Source organism: Lepidochelys kempii, chromosome 9 (assembly GCF_965140285.1).
Source record: "Lepidochelys kempii isolate rLepKem1 chromosome 9, rLepKem1.hap1, whole genome shotgun sequence".
Taxonomy (NCBI): domain Eukaryota; kingdom Metazoa; phylum Chordata; order Testudines; family Cheloniidae; genus Lepidochelys; species Lepidochelys kempii.
The window spans coordinates 49,039,026-49,060,272 of NC_136388.1; the positions used below are offsets into that span (position 1 = coordinate 49,039,026).

Genomic DNA, 21,247 nt, shown 5'->3' on the forward strand with positions numbered 1-21,247 from the left:
CAGAAGATCAGACTACATGATCACAGTGGTCCCTTTTTGGCTTCATAATTTATGAAGAAGATATGCTGAGCACTTGCAGCAGCCACAGACTTCAGTGAAACTTGTTTGTCCACTAGGGACATAGGAACTGTGTGTGGGTGCGGCATAGGAGCTGTGTGTGGGTGCGGCATAGGGTGAACAGATTTTATAGGGACAGTCTCAATATTTGGGGCTTTGTCTTATATAAAGTGCCTATTATCTCTCTCCTCCCCTCCCCCAAGACCTTGTCCCAGTTTTTCAGACTTGCTGTCTGGTCACCCTAGTGGAGCATGCTCATTGCAGGCAGATTTTTTGGAGAACAGAGCTGCCAGTCTCTAACGAAGCACTGCGCATCTGCATATAACTTGGTCAAATTTGGGTGGATTTTTCATAGGGAAAGGAAAAGCCAGGCACATCTGACACTAATGCAAACCCCACCAAATTTGAAGTCCATGTTCCAAAGCCTGTAGGTGCTAATGCTTCTAAACACACACACATACGTATGTATGTACGTTATGGAAAGTTTTTACCTGAACAGCTTGGCAAAGTTATAAACAATTGAAAAACCGGTTTTTGTAATGGAAAAGTGTTAGACAACAGTAGCTACCAGTTCTGCCTAGAATTTCCTTCTTTTTCCCTGGCTTTTAGGGGGAAAAAATCAGGAAGAGACGAAAACGCTTAATCTTTCTGTTGACCTTGCTTAAATAGTGGTACAGAGAAAAGCAAACACAAACTGACAAGCAAATCCAATTAAAATTGTGTCTGTAAATGTAAAATTCCATGGATTGCACTGCAACTGTAAGATTGGTGGAAATTTTTTAGTGCACCTGGTGCAAATATTGTTTTCTTAACACCTAACTCCTCCTTAGTTGGCATGGTGACTAGCCTTCAGTTAGGAACACACACACGCAAACTTAGTCTTCTAAAGTTTATTTTAATGTGTTTTTTTTTTTAAAAAAAGGCATTTCAGTTGTTTTGCCCTTATCTCAGAGATGGGCAAACTACAGCCCGCGGGCCACATCCGTCCCGTGGGACTGTCTTGCCCGGCTCCTGAGCTTTTGTCCGGGGAGGCCAGCCCCTGGCCCCTCCCCTGCTGTCCCCCCTCCCCCGCAGCATCGCTGCTCTGCCAGCGCTCTGGCCCGCCGCTCCTGCTGGGCAGCGTGGCTGCGAGCTCCTGCCGCTCTGAGCGGCATGGTAAGGGAGCGGGGGTAGGGGGGTCGCATAAAGGGCGGGCAGTCAGGGGACAGGGAGTAGGGGGTGGAGGTTCTGGGGGGGGCAGTCAGAGGACAGGAAACGGGGCGGGGGGGGTTGAAAAGGTGTGGGAGTCCTGAGGGGCCTGTCAGGGATGGGGGTGTGGATGGGGTCGGGACAGGGAGCAGGGGGTGTTGGATAGGGGTCAGGGAAGACAGGGAACGGGGGGAGTTGGATAGGCATGGGAGTCCCAGGGGCCTGTCATGGCACGGGGGGGTCCCGGGCAGGGGCAGTCAGGGGACAAGGAGCGGGGAGGGTTGGATGTGTTGAGGGCTCTAAGGGGGGCAGTCAAGGGGTGGAAAGTGGGAGGGGGCAGATAGGGGGCAGGGGCCAGGCTGTTTGTGGAGGCACAGCCTTCCCTACCCAGCCCTCCATACAGTTTTGCAACCCCAATGTGGCCCTCGGACCAAAAAGTTTGCCAACCCCTGCCTTATCTAAATCCCCCAAAAGGTCCAACATGGAAACACTTTGGCTGTAAAGTGAGACTTTGTTGAAAAAACTGTGAGTGAAAATAGAGGGCCTTAATGGCAGTCTGAACATTGCTTTGGATAGAGAACTTTCTAATAGCGAACACTGAAGATGAGAAACCATTTGAAAAAAATTGGGGTACAGTTTTACTTAATCCGACTCTGAAAGCTTAGAGTTGTGAAATGCATGAACTGAACTTAGAAGTCTTGTGTATCTTGCCTTTCTGCTAGTTCGGAGGGTTTTGAATAGTCAAAAATGAATTTTTTTATGCTTTCTGCATTTGCAAAGTCTAAGATCAATTACATCTTGATACAGTTTGAGAGAAGTTAAGAAATTTGTTCTATTGAGTTGTCTGGAAGCTGGTAATGTAACAGACTGCTGGTCTTCCCTGAAACTCATTGAGAATCATGTGTATAATAAAAGCAACTAATGTAAAAAATCCAAGTGAGTGCTTTGTGGTTTTTAGTATACAACAGTAACTTTCTGCACCATATTAGATTGCAAACTAAGCATTTCAACAGGAGCTTGCCTGGGATGTAGAACTGTTATATTAGACAGCTGCCTCTTGTTTGGAGTAGTCCTGCCTTCTTATCCTAGGTACTATCTAACCTCCACTACCATACGATCTGAACACCTTACAGTCCCTTAATGTATTTATTCTCATAATATTCCTGTGAGGTAGGAAAGTGCTGTTATTTCCACTCTACAGCTGGGGAACCAGAGGCATAGAGGCTGTTGTTTGCAGTGTTGTTGTAGCCGTGTTGATCTCGGGATATGAGAGACACAAGGTGGGTGAGATAATATCTTTTATTGGATCACCTTCTGATGCTGGAAAACCTGGGGTCTTCAAGCTTATCTTTTCCACCAACAGAAGGTGGTCTCACATACAGGTTGTAACCTTCACTAAGGTTAAACGGGAAGCCTGTGGTGGAGCAGGGAGTTAAACCCTTGTCTCCAGCGTCCCAGGCTTGCACCCTAATCACTGGACTATCCTTCCTTCCTCTCCCCTTTGGTAAGAAGTGACTTTTCCCTGCTCCCATCAGAACCGTGCTTCTGATTTCACATTACCAAGGTTTAATGTTTTCCCCACAGCTGACTTATTTTAGATGCTGGATGAAGTAGGTGGGCATGATCAAGTGGTCCATCTGACTTCATCAGTAATGACTTGCTTCCACGTGTGATTCTAACGTAAAGTGGCATGGGTTTTTGCTCATTTGAATGAGCTGGGGCAGAGTGGAAACCTGGAGATCTGGGTTTTGTGGCCAAAGATGTTGGAAAGGTACTGTGTCCTGAAGCAGTGTTCAGCTCTGTAGGTGCAGAATGGAGATCTGAAAGAGTTTGATAGAATCTGTGGAAACAGGGCTCAATTTTATAAAATTTACTTAGTACCTCAGCGTAATTTACCAGGGTTTGTTTTTCTTTCTGGATTTACAGAGATATGAAAAATGCTGTAATTGGAAACAACAAACAAAAAGCGAACTTGATTGTTTTGGGAGCAGTTCCAAGGTATGTCCTCTGCTACTCTTTTTTTCACTAATTCACAATAGGTTGGGAATAAATATCTCTCCATCACAGGCACTGCTTTTGACCTGATTTTGAAAGCTGTAGTTGGCTGATTACTTTCCCTAATGTAATTTTTAGAGACTTGGAATATTTAAGTTCATGTATTACAGAACAGGTGATTGAGTAAATATGCTTATCATTGGAATGTTAAGGAATTAATTAAAGCAACCTTGGCATATTGGTATGAAAACCTACCGGCCTAAGTACAAAATCTAATTTCCAACTTTTATAACATTGATGATAGATAAGTGATTATATTTTACTCCCATGCTGTAGTAAATCAATCTGTGAGAGGGCTAGCAGAATTTTGCAATTTTACATTAAAGGTACCATTCTAAAGCAATAACGTAATAAACACAAAGATAACCTTAGTTTCTGTCCCTTACCCAGTTCACAGAATAACAAAAATAAAGAAATAATTTCCCAGTATCACCAACTTATTGCTTCAGCAAGTGTTAATACTTCCTGGTTCCACTGGTGCAAATTAATGGGATGCTTCTTTTGTGCTTCTCTGGTACCCAATGAGAAATTGTCATTTTGTGACTCTTCCCTTCCCCTCCACAAGGCTTGGCTGTCATTCAGCCTTTAGCTGCAGCAAGGTGACAGGAGGGGGAATATGTGGAAGAACAGAGTGCACCAATTGTGCTTCATTGTGCAGCCCACTCTTGGTCCCAACTCGGGTCCCGGTCCCGCCTCGTGAGGCAGGTTCTGGTGGCTCATGAAAGAGTGGCTTGCGTTAACAGGTCCTATCTGCTCTTCCCTGGCAGGACAGTAAGCTTGCAGGGTGATGCTAGTCTTCCAGATTCCCCAGGAGTTTACACTGATGAAAAGGCTCTCCAAAATCTGGTGAACTTTCCCTCTTCCTTCCCTCCTTACCAAATGCAAATAGCTTAAAGGAAGACGCTAGCTTCAGGGTTGGTAAAAACCAGGTATTTGCTAGAGTACAGGCATAGTTCAGGGCAGATTCCACCCCCCAAAAAGATGCCCCTGGGGTTCTCTCTGTGGCAGAGCACTCTTCCTCTTGAACCTTCTAACAGGTGTGTATATTCTCCAGTTCTTGAATCTGGCTTTCCTTCAAATTGAGCAGACCTTCCAAGCCTTTGTGTGCCTCTTATCGTCCCATCCTCTGCTGTTGCTGTGCATACAGAGGGTGGGGAGATTCCCCCTTCTTTTGAGCCTGATACTGAAATTCCAGAGTCTGTATCCCAAATTCCAGAGTCTGCCAAGATCTTCAATGTCATGAAAATATGTTGTGAGGATCCTAAAGAGTCAGCCTGTAACTAGAAAAAGATTCTCCATTTATCCTGATAAAACCTATAGGGAAAAGACCTTGCCTGTCTTCATTTTGTACTCCTGGGGGCATTTTGCGCTAAAAAATTAAAAATTCTGCACACTATATTTTAAAATTCTGCAAATTTTATTTGTCAAAATAACACTACATAATCATGCCAGTTCCAAGTATTTGGTAATTTATTTCAAAATACCTGTCAGCAAGTATGTCTGTAACAATACACACACACACACTCTCGCTCCCCGCCCCCCCCGGAGTACAGAGTTAAAGAAACCCCTATGACAACCTAGTTCCTCTTTCTCTGTCCCTTTCCACGCCACCAGAGCCCAATCGGGGGGCCAGACACCCACAGCTACTCCCCCTAAGAGCCCAGCCACGGAGCTCCTCACCCAGACAATACACCCAACCCACCTCCCCTACAGAGCCCAGTCGTGGGGGCCCCCCCTTTGCCCAGACACCTGCCCCCTCTCCTCCCCAGAGCCCAGCCGTGGCCCCCCAAGCCCAGACACCTACCCCCATGCACCCCAGAGCTCAGGGATCCAGAGGGAGAAACAGCCTGATGCTTGGTCCCTGGCTTGCATGGAGTTTCCTGCGTGTCTCTATCTCCTTCCCTCAGGGGAAGCTGGGAACTGCAGCTGCCAGGAACCCTCTAGTTCCCTCCCCCGCTCCCCAGGAGTGTCTTCTATGTGTGAGCTGGGCTCTGCCGGGTCCAGAGCCCCTAGTGGCAGCCAGCAGCACTGCAGCCAATTTCTGTGGGGGAAACCAAATTCTGCATGCACAACATTCATTTCTGCGAAATTTTGCATTGCGCTGTGGTGCAGAATTCCTCAAGAGTAATTTTGGTAAAGATCATGCTGGGAAGTATCCTATATTAAGGATTTTAGGACCATGTTTATTAATAAATATAAGTTGGACTGGAAGACCCAGGAAGATTTTTCTCCCTGGCTGGATTGTTCAATGACAGCGTCTCCCAAATAATCCTCTGTCCCTTTAGAGGCTGATATAATCACCCCAGGGCCTCTTTGACAGAGATAAATCAGATCACAGAATAGTACTTGAAAGACTCCTTTTGCTTCCTATAATGTGGTAGTGAAATTTAAGTTTAAAAAAAAAAAAGGAATGAATGAATTCCAAATCAAAGTCCCCAGTGAACCTTTACAGTCCAGTTCCTTTTGGAAATCCAGCAAGCACGCCAGACCTTCCCAGACTAGGGTTCAGAATAAGCATCCCCTTGATGTCAGTTCACTCTGTTCAGTAGGATAAATTAAGGAGTTGATTTCAACACCACCTCTTTCCCGCCCCCCCCCCAAAAAAAAAGAAAGAAAAGAAAAATTGGACTGCATTTACTCAGGGTAAATTGATTCTCTCCATAGTGACATGGGGGGTATATTACAGAATTCTTCTCTCCCTCCCCAAGTGGATAGCCAGATCGAAGAATTCTGTAACGCCCCCGCCATGTCACTAAGGAGAGAATCAGTTTGCCCTGAGTATATATAAATAAAATCTCCCCAGCCTCTTCTTTCCTCAATGTAATTATTTTCTGTCCCTTTCTCTGTGCTTCCCTCAGCATTCTTTTGGCAAGTTTTCATTTTGTCTTCTTGACAAAGGAGCCACTTACTAATTTTCCCATCCTGATTATTTCTTAGGAGCATCCTTAACTTTTTTCCATTTCTCAAAAAACAAGGGGGACACTCATCTAAAACTACAAAACTAGTTAGTTCATTAGTCCGTTGTCAAAAATTAAAATGGAATCCCATGTCCTCCCTGTCAGCCCTCAGACCAAGGGTTTTTCTGGTGAATATAGATGTGCAAAGTACTTTTCTTCACATCTGTATACCATCAAAAGTTCCAGCATTTTTCAATAGGATGACCTAATTTCCAATAAGTTTTTACCTTTCAGCTTTGCAGCCATCACAAAAACTTTCATAAAAATGATGTGGTTGCACTTTTCTCAAGAGAGGGAATCTTAATGTAATCCCATATTTCAGCTACCTAGTAACAGATCCTTTCTAAGAAACACTATGGGAGGTGACCAGATACAAACAACTTTTTAAAAAGGAGTACTTGTGGCACCTTAGAGACTAACAGATTTATTTGAGCATAAGCTTTCGTGAGCTACAGCTCACTTCATCGGATGCTCATCCGATGAAGTGAGCTGTAGCTCACGAAAGCTTATGCTCAAATAAATTTGTTAGTCTCTAAGGTGCTACAAGTACTCCTTTTCTTTTTGCGAATACAGACTAACAGGGCTGTTACTCTGGAACAACTTTTAGTCTCTGGGTTTGATCAATGCAACAAAGATTTTTGATGCCTCAACATCTGTCTTGCTTTGAAGCACTTGCAGAAATTTTAAAAACTGTTACTCCCATTGCTTGACAGGGTGGAGTAGCTGGAATAGCTCAGTAATTTTGTGCATGTCTAGGAAATGGTCAAGGTGAGATCACTTGCCTCTCTACTGGGCCTTGTTATATCTTGTCAAGGTTCCCCCACTCCTCTCCTTCCCCAGTCCAGTTACACCTCAAATCCTTAGAGCAGTTTTTACTCTGTGTTTACTATGTGTTTTGGGATACAGTTGGAGATGCTGGTGCATTCGTAGTCTCAGTGAGGAGATGCTCCAAACAGTGGGTTGGCCAGATATGAATGGGATGCCCCTACAAAATCTTCTTGGGATGTATCTGACCATAGATGATAGTTTTATATGATGTGGGGAAAGGGCTTAGTTTGAAAACTACACAAGGTGTCTGGTACCTAATGAAAAGAAATTTATATGTTACTATTGTGGAACAGACCCATGTTGGCTTTCAGAAACAAATCTTAGTTACCATCTTCTGCTACTGCTGTGCGGTCTGTTTTCAGCCTGTGTGAACTGCCCTTGCCTAAACAAAGCAGAAAAACCATGCTTCTTGGTGGAAAGAAACCTTAAAGTTCAAGTGGTTGCTCATGTGCATTCTAATAGGTGTGTGCGCAGGCCGTGTGCATGATCGTTGGAAGGTTTTTCCCCTAGCGGTACCCGTTAGGTCGCCTGTGGAGACCGCTGGAGTGGCACCTTTATGGCAGTGTATATAGATCCCTGCCGACCTGCTGGCTGCTCAGTTCCTTCTTGCTGCCAGTGACGGTCTTTGGAACAGCTCACTCTCTTGCATTCGCAAGTGCCTACCTAGTGGTTCCCTTTTCTTCGTTGTACATAGTTGTTAGTTCGTTATATAGTAGTTTGTAGTTAGTTGGACTTACTTTGGGGGGCTTCTCCCTACCCTAGTTTCCCCAGGCACTGGGGCATACCTCGGTCACAGGGGTTTAAGGTGTGTGAGAGGCATGTGAAACCTATGCCCACAGGCGATCCGCACACTGCCTGTCTCAAGTGTATAGGAGAGGGCCATCAGACAGATAAGTGCCCAATTTGCAGGCGCTTTAGACCCAGGACTAAGAGAGAATGGGACTATTGTTTGAAGCTATTCCTGATGGAGTCAGCCCTCCACCCACAGCTGGCACCGGAAGCAGCACCGGCATCATTGGTGCACAGCACCCCGGCCTCAGTGTGGGATGTCCCGGCACCAAAGAAGGACTCTTCTAAGGAGCACCAGCTCCGCTCCCCAACTCGTAAGGCCAGTGCTACCAGGCGGCACCGATCAGAGTCCCCAGTGTCACATAAGAAAAAGAAGGCAGACGGGTCGTTCCCCTGTCAAGAAGGTGCAAGGGGACTCCAGCGGGGTGCGTCCTCTGGTGGGACACCCACGGTCTGGGCCTCAAGACCCTGCACCATTGATTCCGGCCCCAACTTCAGGCCTGTCAAGTCTGGTACTGGTGAACTTCTCGACTCGGGAGGATTTGGAGGAAGAACTCGACCTTCCCTCCATGCCGGATACCTACGAGGCAGCACGGGACCTCATTGCCACAGCAGTGGAGTCCCCAGCACTGCAAGTCCAGGCATCAGCGGCGGTGGCGGCATCAGCTGCAGCGTCTATCCAGGCTGGCATTGGTGGCATCTGCAGCCTGCACCCTCCCCTCCCCCCCAGCAATGTCGCTGGCTCGCCGGACCCCGCATGTGACAGGTCATGGGAGGCTCCGAGGTACCTGACCCAGCCTCCAGAGAGCCAGAAAAACAGGAAGACCCTATGCCACGGGCTGCTGCTCTTCCTAGCCAGATGAGGTGGTGGAGGGCATCACCACCACCCTACCAGCGAGGAACACCAGGACCTTCTTAGGAGGGTGGCCCTAAACCTCAGCCTCCAGGCAGAGGAGGTCATGGAGGAGTCTGACATGATGCTGGATATCCTTGCCCTGGAGGGTCCTTCTAGGGTGGCTTTGCTCCTAATAAGAACAATCCAAAACACCACTAAGGTGCTCCGGCAGACTCTGGCCTCTATACCACCCACTGCTAAAGAGGTGGAAAGACGCTATTTTGTGCTGCAGAAAGGATACACACACCTTTTCACAAAGAGAAGCAAGGACAGCCAGGTCCCGCGCCTAAGTCCTGGGATGCTAAGAAGCTGGACCTTTTTGGCCGAAAGATCTTCTCGACTGGGGGCTCCAGCTTTGAGTGGCCAAACAGCAAGCAGTACTCAGCCACTATGCTTTCAACTCCTGGAGCTCATTGGCAAAGTTCCAGGAGTTGCTTCCGGCTGACTTGTGCAAGGAGTTTAGCACGCTCCTTGAGGAGGGCAGGGTGGTCTCCAGAACCTCCCTCCAGGCCGTGTTAGTTGCGGCGGACTTGGCGGCTCGGACCATGGCCACCACTATTACAATGAGACGCAGTGTGTGGCTCCAGGTGTCGGAGATACCACCTGAGGTCCAGAACACAATTCAGGACTTTCCCTTTGACTGTGCAGGCCTGTTTGCCCAAAATACGGACTCTTGCGTGCACAGCCTTAAGGACTTGTGGGATCTTGAAGTCTTTCGGGATCCACACCCCTGCACCTCAAAGAAAGCCTTTTAAGCTTCAGCCCCCATTCCACTTCTGCTCTGGGCTTCCTAGGCAAGACTCGTCAAGGAGACGGGGCAGAAATAATAGGAGGTGCCTGCCACAGTCCTCCTCAGGCCAAGGCCAGGGTTTGGCCAAACAGCCCCTTGGCCCGAAGCCAAACTTTTGAAGATGCGCCCGAGGACGGAGCATCAGTTTCAGTCTTGGATCCTTAGCGCCCCCCCCCTTGTGAATCGACTCTCTGACTTCTACTGGGCTTGGTCCCAGATCATGTCAGATCGCTGGGTCCTCAGCCTGATAGGGGTGGGATATTCTATCCAATTCTGTTCCCTCCCACTCCCCTTCCCCATCCCTCTTCAGGGACTCTTCTCACAAACAACTCCTCTTGCAGGAGGTGCAATCGCTCCTCGCTCTGGGGCAATAGAGGAGGTTCCTCAGGAGTTCTGGGGCAAGGGGTTCTTCTACTGCTATTTCCTCATCCCCAAGGCCAAGGGTGGGCTCCAGCCTATCCTGGATCTGCGAGACCTCAACACATTAATAAGGAAAGTGAAGTTTTGCACGATCTCTCTGGCCGCCATCATTCCTTCCCTGGATCCAGGGGAATGGTAAGCCAACCTCAATTTGAAAGATGCATACTTCCATATATCCCTCATCCCAGCCAACAGAGAATTCCTGAGATTCGTGGTCAGTGGCCAGCACTACCCATTCAGGGTGTTCCTGTTTGGGCTCTCAGCAGCCTTCCGAGTATTCACCAAGTGTATGGTGGTTGTGGCAGCCTTCCTCCCCAAACGTCAGGTGCAAGTGTTCCCATACCTGGGTGACTGGCTCATCAAGGTCGAGTCGCAAGTATGGGCCGGAGAGCATGTGTCTCTGGCCTGGGCCACGTTCCGCAGGCTGGGCCTCGTACTGAATGTGCCCAAATCTACACTGGCTCCGACAAGGAGAATAGAATTCATAGGAGCTCTGTTGGACTCCATGCAGGCCAGGGTGTTCCTGCCCAAGCTGCCGCTTCCAAGCACTCTTGGTCATTATCACTGATTTTCCAGAACCACGGCCAGAAATTGCATGAAACTATTGGAGCATATGGCAGCCTGCACATACGTGGTTCAGCATGCCAGGTTATGCCTTCAGCCCCTCCAGGTGTGGTTGGCATGGGTGCACAGGCCGGGCAGGGACTGACTGGATGTGATAGTTACCCTCCCCCGTTGCATCCTCGAGTCTCTTCTCTGGTGGCTGCAACCACAAGTTGTCTGTGCGGGAGTACCCTTTACCAAACCCCAACCTACCCTATCCCTAGTTACAAACGCCTCGGCACTCTGTTGGGGAGTGCACCTGGGCAATATCAGAACCCAAGGCCTATGGTCCCACACGGAACTATCGCTGCATATCAACGTAAGGGAGCTGAGGGTGGTTTGTCTGGCATGCCAAGCGTTCCAGGCCCACCTGCAGGGCACAGGTAGGTCGGTGCAGACGGACGACACCACAGCGATGTTCTATATAAACAAACAAGGTGGTGCTTGCTCCTCTCCCCTGTGCCAGGAAGCCCTCGGGCTGTGGGATTTTTGAATTGCCCACTTGATACACCTTCCGGGAACGCAAAACGAGCTAGCCAATCGCCTTGGCTGCTCATTTCATGGTCACGAAGGGTCCCTCAGGCCAGACATTGTACATTCGATTTTCCAGAGGTGGGGCTCTCCCGACATAGATCTGTTTGCGCAGCAACAGGAAGTGCCAGCGGTTCTGCTCTTTCCTGAACCACAGTCCAGGATTCATCGCGGATGCCTTTCATCTTTCATGGACGAGTCACCTGCTGTACGTGTTTCCGCCCTTCCCTCTCATGTACAAAAGCCTCTTCAAGACTCACCGGGATGGGGCTTCCTTGATCCTCATAGCGTCAGCATGGCCCGGCAGCACTGGTTCACAGTGTTGTTGAACCTCTCAGTGGACAGACCACTAGCCCTTCCCGTGTGCCTGACCCTTATCACACAGGACCATGGCCATCTGCAACACCTCAGTCTGGAGTCCCTCCACCTCATGGCATGGATACTCCATGGCTGAACCCTCTTGAGCTTCAGTGTTTGGACCCAGTGAGAGAGGTCCTGCTGGGAAGTAGGGAACCCTCCACTCATGCCACGTACCTGAAAAATGCTTCCACTTTGCCCATCTGGTCTCTGCAGAGGGGAACCAAACCACGGCTAGCCCCAATTGCCCTTATTTTGGACTACCTGTTATACCTCAAGCAGCAGGGGTTGGCATATCATCTCTCAGGGTACACCTGGCTGCCATTTCGGCCATTCACCTGGGGGCAGCAGGTAGGTCAGTTTTTGGTAATCCCATGGTGGGCCGGTTTCTCAAGGGCTTGGGCAGACTTTATCCCTAGGTACAATGGCCCGTTCCCCAGTGGGACCTCAACCTGGTCCTGTCTGCACTCATGGGGCCCCCTTTCGAGCCCATGGCAACCTGCCCTCTGTCCTACCTTTCCTAGAAGGTAGCCTTTCTGGTGGCCATAACCTCGGCCAGAAGGGTATCTGAGCTCAGAGTGCTGACTTCTGAGCCCCCCATATGGTCTTTTTCAAGACAAGGTGAAGCTATGCCCTCACCCTGCATTTCTGCCAAAGGTAGTCTCACAGTTTCATGTGAAAAAATACATATTTTTACCTGTGTTCTTCCCTAAGCCCCATGCCAGTATCAGAGAATGCATGTTCCATTCCCTGGACGTTAGGCGTGCCCTAGCATTCTGCATTGAGCGCACAAAGCCATTTCGTAAGTCGCTACAGCTCCTTATTGCAATCGCAGAAAGGATGAGGGCTCCAGATCTCGTCCCAGCGCATTTCATCATGGATCAAGTCCTGCATCATGACTTGCTACAACCTGGCTAAAATTCCAGCCCCTCCGCTTATGGCACACTCCACAAGAGCGCAGGCATCGTCCATAGCATTCCTGGCACAGGTCCCTGTCCAGGACATATGGAAGGCAGCAACATGGTCTTCCATCCACACCTTCACGTCACACTACGTTATTACCCACAGGCAAGGGATGATGCAGCCTTTGGCAGGGCAGTCCTGCACTCAGCAACCAGGTGATCTCCGACCCCTCCCCCAGGGAAACTGCTTGGAAGTCACCTATTGGAATGCACAAGAGCAATCACTCGAAGAAGAAAAAACGATTACCTACCTCTCATAACTGTTCTTCGAGATGCGTTGCTCATGTCCATTCCAAATCCCGCCTGCCTCCCCTCTGTTGGAGTATTCCAGCAAGAAGGAACTGAGCAGGCGGTGAGTCGGCAGGGACCTATATACACCGCCATAAAGGCGCCACTCCAGGGGTCTCCACAGCTGACCTGACGGGTACTGCTAGGGGAAAAACCTTCCAACGATCGTACATGTGGTGCACACACACCGCTATTGGATTGAACATGAGCAACACATTTAGAAGAACAACAGTTATGAGAAGGTAGGTAACCGTTTTTCCCTCCAGCTCCCCTTGTAGTAATAAAGGAAAACACTGAGGAAACTAGCTGAGATAAATCCATCTAGGTGAATGGGCTCTTAAGAGGAACACCTTTCAGCTGTTCACCACAAGAAACAACAGAAAGATGGATAAGTTTAATAACGTATATGGAGACCATGAAATGATCATGGAAGGTGCTGGCTTGATTCCTGGAAGTTAGGTTGCCATTTGTGTTCACTTCTTGACATTTAATCTGTGGAGAATGCTAAGAAAAATAAGATCAGTCATCTTAGTAGTAATTGGAAAACCTTATCCATGAGCTGGGCCCCATTGCACTAAGCACTGTACAATCACTGTGCCCCAAGACGTACAAGAGGAGAAAAAATCCTACAGGTGTGTGGATTTTGCCCACCACAAAACCAGGGGGTCACGATTTCCTTTCCTCTGCTGAAGGATATGTTGACCTAAGCCCCTTCCCCATATACTGAGAAGGCTTCTTTTTCTATTGGACCTGATTTGTGAGAGAAACATGTTGAGACTTGATTTAGGAAAGTTATTAAAACGTTCTTGTTGCCTAGAAAGAGGGGTACTTCAATAATATGAACAGGGTTTGGATCATTTTCTCCCAATGGCATGCTTATAGAAAAGCTTTGCCTAAAGGAGTTGTACTTTCCTACTGTCATTAGGTTTTCCTTTTTAAAATTTCTTTTTGCACCCAGATTAAATGTCTAAAGAGATTAAGGAAGGATATAGAGAGTTCTGGTGTGCTCTTGCACCTAGTGTTCCATCTTTGAGGAAATATGTGTACCTCTAGGTTCCATGTACCTCCCTGGAGCCTTATTGTAGTACTTATAGTTCTTTGTCACTCTCCTCTCTTCCCACTCACCCTACTTTCTTGGAAGATAGCATTTTTGTGGTTGAGACCTTGGCCAAGAAGTAGAGGCAGCTGACCATGCATTCTTGTGTATCTTCTCGTGATTTTTTATTTGGTTAAAGTAGTGATGACCATATGCTACAACTTCCTTTCCAAAGTCTTCTCTCCCTTTCACCATAGTTGTAATCAGAACCATCTGCCCTATGAGGTACATTAGAGTGAAATCATGTGGCAGAGTCCACAGATTGAGGTGATGCTGCCTCTGAACCCACCACTATTTTAAACCACTTTAAGATTGGCAGGCTATGAAGGGACCAAAGAGTCCCTTAAGAAGTGAGCCAGAGGGATTGAGGGTAGCAGGATGATCATGGCTGTCGGAGTTCTTGGGTCATTCAGTTTCATTGCCCACCTCTGTTCTGACCCTTTAACCGAACTTACAATTAAGATGTGAAGGAGCATATTATTTCTCATTGGTCCCTCCATATCCCCTAGTCTGCTGCCCTGCAAGCTACCTACCAGCCACATGTCATGCCCCCAAATTTGTTGCCTCAGAACAGGAGACCCATATTGGAAGCACTTTGAATGCAGTGGCAAGCTGGGTGTGAGTTCTTTGGCAAGGACCCTAAGTTCTGTGGTACATTGATAACTGCATTGTAGAAGTTTTTGCGAGAGTGTGTAGGGGGAAGCTTTTTTGACAGCTGGGTAGTGGACAAGTGGTACTCTTGGTACCCAGGAAAATGTGGGAGTTGGACTTGTTTTTTGGAATCCAGGAGGCAGATGAGGCTTTCAGTGCTAGTGATGCATATCTCTTTACCTTCTTCTGTTGGGCAGGGATGGAGGGGACATTACATTATGGGGTCCAGGTTATCTGAATGCATTTTCCCCATTCCAGCAGTTTAGCAGCATCTAAATGCCCTTCCCTATGCCACTATCTCCAAGAATAGGTAAGCACAATAACTTGATTCTGCTAGTGTAATCAGCAGGGAAAGTTGTTTTTTAAAATAAATAAATAAATATATAAAATATTTAAAAAGTCACCAACCTTCCGAGCTAATGCCTCATTGAATAGTTCACACTCTAATCTGAGCTACTGCACACTCAGACAACTATCACTACATCATCCCAAACCTAAGACAGAGAAGTTAGTTACAATCTCAAATTTATTCAGCCAGAAGCTTTAACCAAACACTAAATATCAATTTTTATTCATTTGATGGCCTTTTAGCCTTCAGCTGATTGATTTTTAGGTGTTAGATGGATTTGCTCTTATAGAGAAACTCATATCATGGTGATGTGTGGAGTAAAGGGAAATCCTACAAAATGCAGATGTAGCCCAGTCAAAAGTCACTAGAAAATAATATTGAGAGTCTAATGTCTTTTTTTAAACTTGGCTATCAACGCAATTTTCAGACTTCATGGAAGATACTCTGCTGCTCATGTGAGATGCGTGACAGTGGAAAATGTCTATGTCCATAAAGAATTCCTATTGCTAGATTGCTCTGTAAAATGCAACGTGAGGAGATACAAAACTTTGCTCCTTTATCTAACAAGGAATGCTGATATTAAAGATGACTTGTTTTGAATTACTTCTCAGCTTGCAGGTAACTGACCTGAATCTTGGCTGAAGTTATATTAACATCCCTGGAGTGAAATACTTCAGAGAGGCAATTGGAACATCTCTTTGGGAAATATCTTAGAAATACATAAAGAGAGCTAGTTTTATTACTCACCTGCTGGCAGAGCTATAGTTGATCAAGAGCTTCTGTATATCAGACCTTGATCATGGGAGCCCTTGTATTCTTTGACCGATAGACTTGAAATCTGGGATAGCTGATGACATCAGGCAGGAAATAAAGACTGCTTTCGAAGTTTTGGGAACCAAGACAGCTCAAATAAGTGAGGAACCTCAGTTTAGTGATCAGCAGTGAATATAGGCTGCTCAAATGGCATGCAAGCTATTCTGGATCTCAGATGATCCTGCTCTCTAGTATTTGTAGACATTTTCAAATTTTACTGTTTAAGTCCCAAAAGTTGATGGCAACATCAAGCTCTTGCCGATGACTTTGTGGCAATTTTGAACTATTTTTAGAGGTGTATAGATATCTTGTATGCTGGATTGCTAGTGAGACCAAAGCACTTAAGACAATTACATTTGCCTGTCACTCATTTAAAGTATATTGCAGTATACCTTCAGGATGGCCACTTTGAAGAAGTAAATGTTTCTGGATCTTCAGAGACAAAGCTACAGGAAAAGCAGAACTAATTTTTGAAGCTGACATAGTCACTATTATAATATTCACTAAGGTTCACTAACCAACATTCATTTAATTTCAATGCCTTTTACTCCACACAGTCACCTAGTAACTTTTGTTTAATGCACATTTTGGAAGTGTACAAGTTGTCAATTAGTTAGACATCTTTGCATAGGTACTGAATGAGGAGGAAAAATTGTGTACCCTGCACCATTCATTGCCTCTGAAATTACAAAATCCACAACAGATGCCAAGGTACAAGTATGCTCAACATAGCTTTTAACCATCAGGCCACCTACTTTTCAGGATATATAGCTCATGGTAGAAAGCTATTCTCATTCCTTTATAGGCCTGTAGTGGTAGAATGTGTATTTCACAACGAACTTAATAAAAAAAACCCCTTGTGTAGCAAATCATACTTCGGCTTGATGAAGAAACAAGTAATTGGTTCAAGTGTAGCTTCTTTCCAACCCCATTGGGCTGTTTTCTGTTGGCTTGCAATGAAACCAGGAACAAAAATTTTTTTTGTGAATGTAATCAAAGTGAACACTCAACAATTGGAAGTGCTTAGTGGATGGCTAGATTAGTGATATAAAAATATCAAGTGGAAAAGTTGATAACAATATATATAAATAGAAGTTAAATTCAGACAAATAAGGGAATCTGAAAGTAACCATGAAAAATCCCTGGCCAGTAGAATTAAGGACAATAAAAAGGAATTTTTTAAATTTATCAGGAATCCAAACAGTGACTTAGATCAGTTGTTAGGTGAATATGGTAAAATTGTCATCAATAATGTAGCCAAGGCAGAAATGTTGAACTGATACCTCTGTTTTGTATGTGGAAAGAAGCTAGATGATGTTTTAGTGTATAATGATGGTGAAGTACTTTAAATTTAAACAGTGACTGAGGAGGAAGTAAAACTGCATCTGCTAAACTTAAACATTTTTAAAATAAGCAGGTATGGATGACTTGCACCCAAGAGTTTTTAAAAGAACTGGTCAAATAGCTCTGTGACCCACTGATAACTTTTAATAAATCTTGAAACACTAGGGAAGTTGTGCTAATATTTTTAAAAAGGGTAATTGGGATGACCTGGGTAATTAGATCTGTTTGCAAGACATTGTTCCTGGGCCATATAACTGAATGGCTGGTATAGGACTGAATAAAGAATAGTACAATAATAATGACAATCAACTTGAAGTTATGGAAAATAGGTCTTGTCAAAAGAACTTGATATTGTTTTAGATTATAAGTTTGACTGATAATGAAAACTGACTTGGACTTCTGAAGTGCATTTGACTTAGTGCTGCATGGTACTCAGCTTAAAAATTAGCACTGTATAAAATCAGTGTGAACATTAAATGGATTAAAAGTGCACTGATTTAAAAATATAGTTAATATAGAAGTACCATATAATTGAGATGTTTTTCTAGTGGGGTGTCCACAGGTATTGGTTCTTGGCACACTGTTATTGACTTTTATCCATGATTTGGAAGAAAAATATAATTGCTGATTGTCTGTAGAAGAATGAGATTGCTAGGGTGGTATCAGTGAGGACAGGTCATTGATACCAAGTGATGGAAATCACTTTAAACGGGGCACAGTCAAACATGCATGTTAATACCACCAAATGTAAGGTCATGCATCTAGGAAAAAAGTTACTCCTGGGGGAATTCTGCGCTAGTGCACAATGTAGAATTTTTCAGAAATTAGTGTGTGCAGAATTTACTTCCCCAACAGAAATGGGCTGCAGTGCTGCTAGCCACTACTTGGGGCCATTGGACTTGGCAGAGCCCAGCTTTCACAGAGAAGACACTACTTGGAGAAGGAAGAGGGAGCTAGAGGGTTCCTGGCAGCTGGAGATCCCAGCATGCCCTGAGGGAAGGAGAGGATGGCATGCAGGAAACTCCATGTAAGCATGGGACCGAGCATCAGACTGTTTCTCCCTCTGGGTCCCTGGGCTCGGGGTGGGGGAGGGGGATGGGTGTCTGGGCAAAGGGGGGCCCATAGCTGGCCTGGGAGGTGGGTATCTGGGCTGGAGGGGGCATGGTTGGGCTCTGGGGAGGAGGGAGTTCGGGTGTATTGGCTGGGGGGAGCAACTGAAGGGGGGCTTTGGCGGGGGGAAAGCGTTGTGGGTGTCTGGCCCCCTGCCTGGGCTCTGTGGGGAGGGGAAGTGGGCAGAAAAACAAAAACTGGGTTGTCATAGGGGTTTGTTTAATCCCTATTCCCTGGGGAATTTTTTGTGTGTGTATTGTTACAGGCATACTTGCTGACAGATATTTTGAAATAAATTACCAAAATAATTGAAACTGGCTTGATTATGTAGAATTATGTAGATTTGCAGAATTTTAAAATATTGTGTGCAAAACTTTTAATTTTTTGGTGCAGAATTCCCCCAGGAGTAAAAAGTTTAGTTCATACTTTCAGTATCCTGAACATGATCTTCCAGTATGATGCTATGGCTAAAAAGGCTGATATGGTACTTGAGTATATAAGCAGAAGAAGATCAAATTAGAGTAGGAAGGTGATATTCCCTTTGTAATATGGCTTTGATGAGAGCATTAGAGGAATACTGTGTTCCATTGTAGCGGTCATATTTCAGAAAGAATGAAGGAAAATTGGAGCAGGTTCAGAGAAGAACTGTAAGAATAACTTTACATCTGGAAAAGATTCTATAATCAAATTAAGGGAGCTCAATTCATTTAGTTTATTAAAGAGATAAGAGGTGACTTGAACAGAGACCATATTTTGCTGTCACAGAAGATATTTTAATTGTTTACTAGCTGCTAATTGAATAACAAGGGCTAATGATTGGAGGTTAAAATCAGCTAAAATCAAACTGGAAATAAGATACACTTCTAAAAGTGATGGTAATTAACCACTGAACAGCTTACTGAGGAATGTGGTGAATTCTCCATCAACGGAAGTCCTTAAATCAAGACTGGATGTGTTTCTAAAGATATGCTTTATGCCCAACTAGCTTCCTATTGGCTACAGTATGCAGTTCAGGATGCTGATTATGATCTGTGTTGTCTGGGTCCTGGCTGCCAAAGGGACTATCTTTTTCCCTGTTTACTATCCTGATGACTAACATCAGCTAAGGTGCTTCATTTATCATCTAGATTTGAATTAAAATAGTCAGGATGTTCTCAGTCGAATCTTAGATGCTGGAATTTGCCAGAGCTGAGCTTGCGGAAGGAGTTGCTTGGGGACGATATGTTAAAGGATGGTTTGGAATGTTAGTATTTGTCCTTATTGGTGAATTATTGCTTATTTTAGACTTGGTTGTGGAATTTGTGTTGATGTAAATGTTTGAGATATAGACATGTGTTTTTCCTAATGAAATGGAATTTAGCTTTGGGATAAATGCTACAAATTATATATGCTGATACTTGGTTTTTGCTACAGACGTAACTGATAAATCTAATTTCTCCTGACAAAAATATTTTAGATGCCCTGTGCAATGTAGATCTTAAATGTGGCAGCAGAATTAATGCAACATTTTAGAATATTCAGAAATTAAAGGGATAAACTAAACAAAGCTTCTGTATACCAATAATATTAGGTCTTTTGTTAACTATTTCTTCAGAGAAGTGGGCATATTCTCTGATCCTTTTTGCATTAGTTGATTTCTAGATAATTGATCGTAATATGGTATGTTTATGTACTGTGTAAAAGGTTCAAGAAATTCTGATTTTGTTACATATTTGATAATCTAAAACGTTTTATAAAGAGAGGCCATATTGTAAGGCATCTGCATAGGGATGCAGTGTTGAGATTAGGTGTGCAACCTTCATGTTTCTAGACTTTGAATGCTTGATTTCTCAACTGATTAGCATTAGTATTGTATGAAATTCCATTTTTTGGAAAAAATGAGCTGTACACTTTTCTGAAACTTTATGCCAACTTTGATCTCATTTTTCAACTTGAGGGCACTGATTCTCCCTGCAACTGTTTCTAACTCCAAGCCATCTTGCATCTTCCCAAATGCAGCTAACAACCTTCCACTTCAAGGTGCTTTTGAATTTAAATATCCATAACCTAAACCTTATTGACTATTTTCTTTGGAGTTTTTAGAGCTGGTAAGACATGCAGACAATGGTAGAACCACCATTTATATTTAAATTTGGCGAATGTGTCCTAAACTGGGGGAGGACCTTGAGAAGGACCAAGGCCTCTTGGGCTTTGCAGTAACCTGGTCCTAAATGTTGCTGTAAGGTTTCTGGATTCTGTGGCATCTTCATTTAAACAAAATACCAAAATAAATAAATAAAAATGCAGCTAGTTATGTAAAAATAAATATAATAATCTTCCTGTACCTTTGTTATATTAATTTCAGTTTATTTTACGCTCTCCTTATTTGTTTAACTTGGTTTGTCAAAGATGTTTCTACTGGCAAGGTGGACGTCTTGGCAGCTGAACAGAGAAGAGCAATTGGGGGTTTTAGTCCCTAGGAAGAAGTGGGAAATTGTTTGCTTGCTATGATAAGCATCGGTGAATCTTATAATAATATAATATTACTTAATAAACCTCTAGGAGAGTACAGAGAATATCTGTTTCTCACTAGCCCCTGCTCTAAACTTCCAGCTCTAAGGGGAGTAGGTGGGGGAGAACACAATGTCTTTACTATTCCAAATTGTGGCTGGGGATAGGAGGCTGCAGAAAGGGGAGTGGATGAGAATGTTATAAGGATTGGGCAGCAATACTCAATAGACTTCCTCCTGTAACTGTGCTATTGTTGATCAGTTGTGTCACTGACTGGTGCTATAGGAAGCCACAGCTGGAACCTCCTGTCTCTAGAGGCTGTGCTGTCCTCTTCTCAGGCAAGAGGCTGCAGTTATGGTGTTTGCCCTCCAGCTGGCTCAGTTCCATCCCTGTCAGGCCCCTTCAACCTGCCTGGACAGCTCTGAGAGTTTGCAGAATTGGAGAAACATGGGCCAGAGTAGTAGACTCTTTCCCTTTCCCCCACTTAGAGGAGAGGTACTGGAGGGAGGAATGGGAGGAACAGTTGAGGGTGGGTGAGATAGGATGGAGGGGGTTAGCAGTGTGTGTATGTGTTAAATGCAGTTAGTTGGGATCCCTTTAGCTGGGTACTGAGCAAACTGCACATTTTAAAGGGACACCATGAACTTGAAATCTTATCAGTTTCAAAATGCATT

The 21,247-nt window shown here is 45.0% G+C and overlaps 1 protein-coding gene across 13 annotated transcripts in view; it reads left to right on the top strand.

Annotated features, from left to right (window-relative positions):
- Positions 1-21,247, top strand: part of ARMC8 (armadillo repeat containing 8) — a 181,839-nt gene that overhangs the window by 8,091 nt on the left and 152,501 nt on the right. For 9 of the 13 annotated variants that reach the window (XM_073360247.2, XM_073360250.2, XM_073360258.2 and 6 more), the window contains exon 3: positions 3,172-3,243. The exons of 1 other annotated variant lie outside the window; for it this stretch is intronic. In XM_073360247.2, the coding sequence (XP_073216348.1) occupies positions 3,172-3,243 (72 nt within the window). Of the gene's footprint in view, positions 1-3,168; positions 3,244-21,247 lie in introns of those variants that run through there. 3 more of the 13 variants (XM_073360256.1, XM_073360257.1, XM_073360255.1) reach the window with 1 other exon arrangement.